Source organism: Vipera berus (genome assembly GCF_964194415.1).
Source record: "Vipera berus genome assembly, chromosome: 1".
Lineage (NCBI taxonomy): Eukaryota > Metazoa > Chordata > Lepidosauria > Squamata > Viperidae > Vipera > Vipera berus.
Window position 1 is genome coordinate 322,395,041 of NC_138202.1, and position 6,000 is coordinate 322,401,040.

A 6,000-nucleotide genomic window follows, 5' to 3' on the forward strand; every position below is an offset into this window, starting at 1 on the left:
GACTTTTTTCCTTCATTTATTCCAATTTACTTTTTTTATCTCCGTTATATTTAGGGTTTTGCCTCTAGGGCAAAAAACAACTGCATGTTTTTGCTACCAAAGGTCAGATATTCAGTTAATGAACCCAGTTTTCTACATATATCTATAAGTAGTAATATTCCATGTGAGATGTTTTTATATTAGGATGATCTAGAAATTGCCCCAGAAAAGTTACGACTTAGAAGATTTCCAAATACTTTAAATTTAGTCCTAATTCCTTTCTGGGATTATTTATTCCCAGATGCCTAAAAATGCACTTAAAATCCTTTCCCCGTATTTTTCACCTTCCAAAACCTTCCTCTTAAGATATGGACTGGCAGACCTACTGGTTTAATATATTTTAAAATACCATTTTTCTATGCATGTAGAGACAAAATAATCTAATAACATTTGTGCAATAGTTTTACAACAAACATGGGATACAAAAGAAATCTAAATACTGTTCTGCATAATAAACCTTATAAAACTGGAAATGGTTATTTTCTCCCAGTCAGACACCCCTCTATTGGGAATGATGAGAATTATAGTTGTGTTAATCGGAAGTGTAGAGATTAGATGAAAAAGAAAACCTCTTAATTGTTCACCAAAGAACTCCAAGGCATTTCTCTTAAAATGGATTAGGCTCTCATTAGTGAAAATCAAATCAAACTTCTCAAACTGTAAGGATTGAAAACTTTTCAGCACTTCTCATCTCAAAGATTGTGATGTATGTTTTGGCCTAATTTGGCTGTTCTAAAATAGTTTCTTGCTGCTCCATCACCTTATGAGAATCTTCCTAAACCTTCCAGTATACTTTTGATACTCTTAGTTTATCATTAGAACAAGTCAATTTGCTGTCTGGGAATAGGTTAACATATTATTTTTGGTTTAGCATTATTTATTTATTTATTTATTTATTTATTTATTTATTTATTTATTTATTTATTTATTATATTTTTATATCGCCCTTCTCCCGAAGGACTCAGGGCGGTGTACAGGGCAATAAATACAAAACAGAATACAAAAGTTAAAAGCGATTAAATAAATGCCCAAGGTTAAAACAATAATTAAGACGTATTAAAACCCCAACCCTAACCAATGTGAACTTAACCAATGTGGTTTGTAAGCTATAATTTATAGCTAAGGGCAATGTATTGACCTAATCAATTTTAAATTATCCAATAGACCATAGCTAAACAAATAGTAGTTTAATGTTGTGAATCTGATCTAAATATTTTTCATTCCCTGGTTATAAAGGATTTAATCCAGATTTACCAGAGGTCAAATTTTAAATGCTTTCTTCTTCGCTAATGTCCTAGTATTTCTATCCATTTGGTCTGCTCTGCTTATAACAAATATATAGTATCATATTTACAATAAATTAGTAAAGAAATCAATGAATGAGGAAAGTCTGCATGTATAGACATTTGAAAATCTACATCTTTTATTATACAATGGTTAAGTCGGATTCCTGTGGGGATCATGAAATAAACCATCTCTTTATATATATATTTTTTAAGAATATGACTGGACATTGACCTCAGAATTGTTTTTAAAAATCTAAATAAATAAATTTAATGAAGTTGTAACTTTGTTATTACTTGTTATTTTTCAAAAATAAAAATGTGGGTAATATAAAATTGCTTTAGAAATATGCCGAACTAACCAGAAAAAAAGAGTTTAAAAGGTTTAACAGGAGTATCTGGAGGCAGGACAGGGCAGGATAGGATAGGAGAGCCATGACCACCATGGCAGCGATTTTATTAATGTGCCAATCTCCTAATTTAGTCATTGTTCACAAAGTGCCCAATTTGGTTACATACATGGTTACAAAAGGGACGCGGTGGCTCAGTGGATTAGGACGCTGAGCTTGTCGATCAGAAGGTCGGCAGTTTGGCGGGTCGAATCCCGAGTGCTGCATAACAGAGTGAGCGCCTGTTACTCGTCCCAGCTTCTGCCAACCTAGCAGTTCGAAAGCACGTAAAAATGCAAATAGAAAAATAGGGACCACTACAGTGGGAAGGTAACAGCGTTCCGTGTGCCTTTGGCGTCTAGTCATGCCGGCCACATGACCATGGAGACGTCCTCGGACAAGCGCTGGCTCTTCGGCTTTGAAACAGAGATGAGCACCGGCCCCTAGAGTCGGAAACGACTAGCACGCATGTGCGGGGGAACCTTTACCTTTACCTATGGTTACATCCTAAATATGTGCAACATCCCAGAAAGCCTCTGATTTCAAAAAAATCAACACATCCAGATATACTGAGATGGTTAATCATTTTAATCTAAATCCTGTGTGTCTTACTTCCCATGGGGACCTCAGTTAATTGAAAACACCCTAAAATTAATTTCCACTTCAGCCAATACTAGTAAATGGGATTTCCAGGCACAGTTTTTATATAATATCCACCCACCCACTAATGTAAAATAACTTCTGAAATATCCTAATTAGAATAACACATAAAACCTAAAACATGTATTAGTACAGTACAAAGCATAGCCCTAGGACTAAAATAAAAATCTGGCAACCATTAATCTCCAAAGATGCTCACAACATTCCCATCTCCAAAGCCTGTAGAAAAAGCCAGGTTTTGATGGCATCTCTGAAATCTAGGACTCCGGTCAATATAATAAACACAAGGCACTTAACCTGCTTCAGCTCTTCTGGTTGTTTGAGAAGTTACCACAATGGTCAGAAACTACCTGGAGAAAGAGTTTATAAGTATGAACTGCAACAGCTTTTTCTCACTTAAAATGAAGATTAAAAACAGATTCAAGATTGCTTGGGATAGGTCAGCAGTAAAAATATGTAATACATACTACTCATTTTCACAGATATCACACTTTAATCTTATTCATCATGACATGTTTTTACTTCAATTCTGAATTTTAAATTTCTGGAATGACATAACTGCATATCTTTGATTCTATATCTACCATGCCCTACAACACTCATGCCTTTATATATTGTATGTCTCTTTATCATAACATTTAGCCCATAACTTTTACTATTTTGTATGTTTCTTGTTGACACTCTTAAAGGTACTATTTGCAACACTTTGTTTTCTGAGGTGCCATTGGAGATGTAAACCTTTTATATACCAACCAATGTTTTTAATTTATTGGGGGAGGATGTTCTTTTTGATTGTAACATGCATAACCTTCACAAGTCAATGACTTGTTTTTGTAATCATTGTCAGTAGACAAAGAAGTTTGGTGCTGTTGTAAATGAAGTATGGTATTAACACATATAAAACATGAATCCTACCTGCAAAATGGGGTTCCTTCTCTTCCTAGGATCAGTGCTCCTGATTAATGTGATGACTTGTTTCTCCTGTTAATTAGCTGTCTCATCCCATTTCTACTAAAGAGGCCTTGGAACAGGGGAACAAAGCCTGTCCAATAAGGATACACAAAAATCCTATCTCTAGAAGTAGAGGTCCTCGTTTAACACTTAGAACTGGAACAGAAATTGGATCGCCAATCCATGGTTCATTGTTATTTGTCTATTCAATCTCCCAAGGTTTGGACAACAGATACAGGAATATAAATGTCTATTACTACTTTCAATCGTATTTGCAATTTAGGCTTATTGTTTCTCCTCTCAATAACAAGGACTACACAGAGCTCTAATAACATTTATCTCAAATTGGATATTGGCCAGAATTTATGGGATTCATGTTAGCAACCTCTCCAAATGAGGTTTTGCTCAGGAACTAATTGGCTTCTACATGCACAGCATTTTGCTTCCATATGCCAAAGCCATGATTTTTTTTAGCATTTTCCATCACAGATTATTCCTTCAGCATTATTGTTTTGTTTTATATTTTGTCTTATATTTTGAATGTTTTTCTAAAATTTGCTAAATACAGTATTATGTAAGAATAAAGAAGAATTTAAATAGTTTAAATATATTAGTTACCTTCTTTTCTATTTGAGTCCATGCTTCTTAAATATGTTGGATATTGTTTCAGGTTCAGTCAATATATTTCCCACTTTGAAATTTTACTGAGGGGAAAAATCCATCCCATATTTTTTGAAGAACTTTTACATATGAATTAGATGAAAGAGTTCCTAATTTTAATGGAAGAAAAAAATATAATGAGGTTATTGATTATCAGTGTAGTTATATAGTATTTGGCTCTTCTCTAAAACAAGTACCACTAAGAGTTTCTATGAAAGTTTTTACTGAGAAGAGAAAGCCAAGATACTTTTGTTCTCAATGAAGCTTTTCAAATCAAGAAACAACCTACTTCCATTCTTAAATCCTCATTGTTTTTAGTTATAGCTCAGTAAGACTCCGTACTGGCCATACGTTTTGTGCTGCCTGTTTGATTATTTATTTATTTACATGACTTCTACCCATCTCACAAGAGTAACCGGGTAACATACAAAATTAAAACAACACTTCACCATCTAAACCATGACACCCAAAATTAAAACAATAGACTTAAAGCATAAAAGCAGAGTTACCAGCAGAGGTTGCTTAACCCCCGCCCAAACACCTGGAAGAACAGCCTGGTCTTCAGAGCCTTGTGAAAGGTTAACAAGGTTAATGCCACCTAGATGTCTGGAGGGACGTGGCTTTTTCTGTCTATTTATTTTTATATTCTTTACTGTATCTCTAGGTGGAAGGGCAAGAATCCTATGAACATTACTTCCAGAATCTCTCAGAAATGGTTCATGTTATGGAGAAAATAGGTACATATGAGTAAGTAGGTAGACGTGAATATTTTAATCTGATGAATGAAGGCAATACATTGATCTGAGCTTGGAAGCAATTAAGAACCAAGGAAGGCGATATCTGTACAATACATGCATAATACAAAAACTCAGTTTAAATTCTTGTTTATGTATTCAAACATCCAGATTCTAATAGCAGCTCTCTATATAACACGTTACAGTAATCCAAATGGAAGGGTATCATTAAGATTGGAACTTCAATCCCCATTCAGAGCAGGAATAGCTAGGATACCATCTGAAGCTAGTACAAACAAACTTTGTCATAGAAAGATTTTAGATCTCTAGTTATATCAATGCTAAAAGAAAGAGGAAAGACTATATTTGGTTTTTTTATGTTTTAATATTTGGCAATTTAGTCCTCAATGGCATTTTTAGAAGACAAGAGAAGACGCATTAGCTGGCATGCTAAACACTACTGTAGTCCCTAGTTTCAGGTCCCTGTGATTACTAGTTCCCAGCACTTTTCCATATATTGAGAAAGATAAACAAACAAAGCTTGACAATGATCTGTCAGTAGCTCATAGAATTATTTCCAGTCAGTGAAATACACATAGAATTTCAGCTTTCAAATTATGCTGAACATTTACCTAATGTATCAGAGCAGATCTTTTTACTCTAGGATCTCTTGCTATATGTGTGTCATATAAGGAACAAACTGATTCTCAGTATCACAACATTTAAGTATTAATTATTTAAAAGTGGAAATGCAATCAATTTTAAACTTACCCTTGCCTGTGATGCCTTTCTGTGTCACGGTATCAGGTCCTTTTTGACTTTGAAACAATGACTGTCTCAAATGAAAGGGGGAAATGTAGCTATAGTAGCTGATGATTTCTGAAGTAGGTCTATCACACAGTAATTATTCATTTAAAATCCAGGCACATCTAATCTAAACTTTTCTAATTATGCAATCCTCAGGTCACATCCTCCCTGCTGGTTAAAAACAGCAGCTACATTTCTTAAACAATCATTTTTACTGTTTAACCCTGGAGGAACCTTGAAATAATGTTCAGGTCTCAAGGAATCTCTATAAAAATTGCAAAAGAATGCAAGATCTTTATAATATAATTCACCGTTAACCTACACAGCTTTAAATATTATCACCGTGCAATGTGCAAATTAAGAAATGAAGTGTGATATTTTTCAGTCACAATCTCTTGTAGAACTCCTAGTGGTCTCTCATGAAACCTTAAGGTAATGCAGGACCCCAGTTGAGAAAAGCTAGTTCAATTATAAAAT

General features: G+C 34.2%; 1 protein-coding gene across 1 annotated transcript in view; it reads right to left on the reverse strand.

Annotated features, from left to right (window-relative positions):
- ARHGEF33 (Rho guanine nucleotide exchange factor 33) overlaps positions 1-3,962 on the reverse strand; it is a gene marked incomplete at both ends in the record, with an annotated part of 33,684 nt that extends 29,722 nt beyond the window's left edge. Inside the window, one exon of the mRNA XM_081320528.1 lies at positions 3,941-3,962. Coding sequence (XP_081176654.1) covers positions 3,941-3,962 — 22 coding nt within the window. The remainder of the gene's footprint in view (positions 1-3,940) is intronic.
- Positions 3,963-6,000: the final 2,038 nt, after the last annotated feature.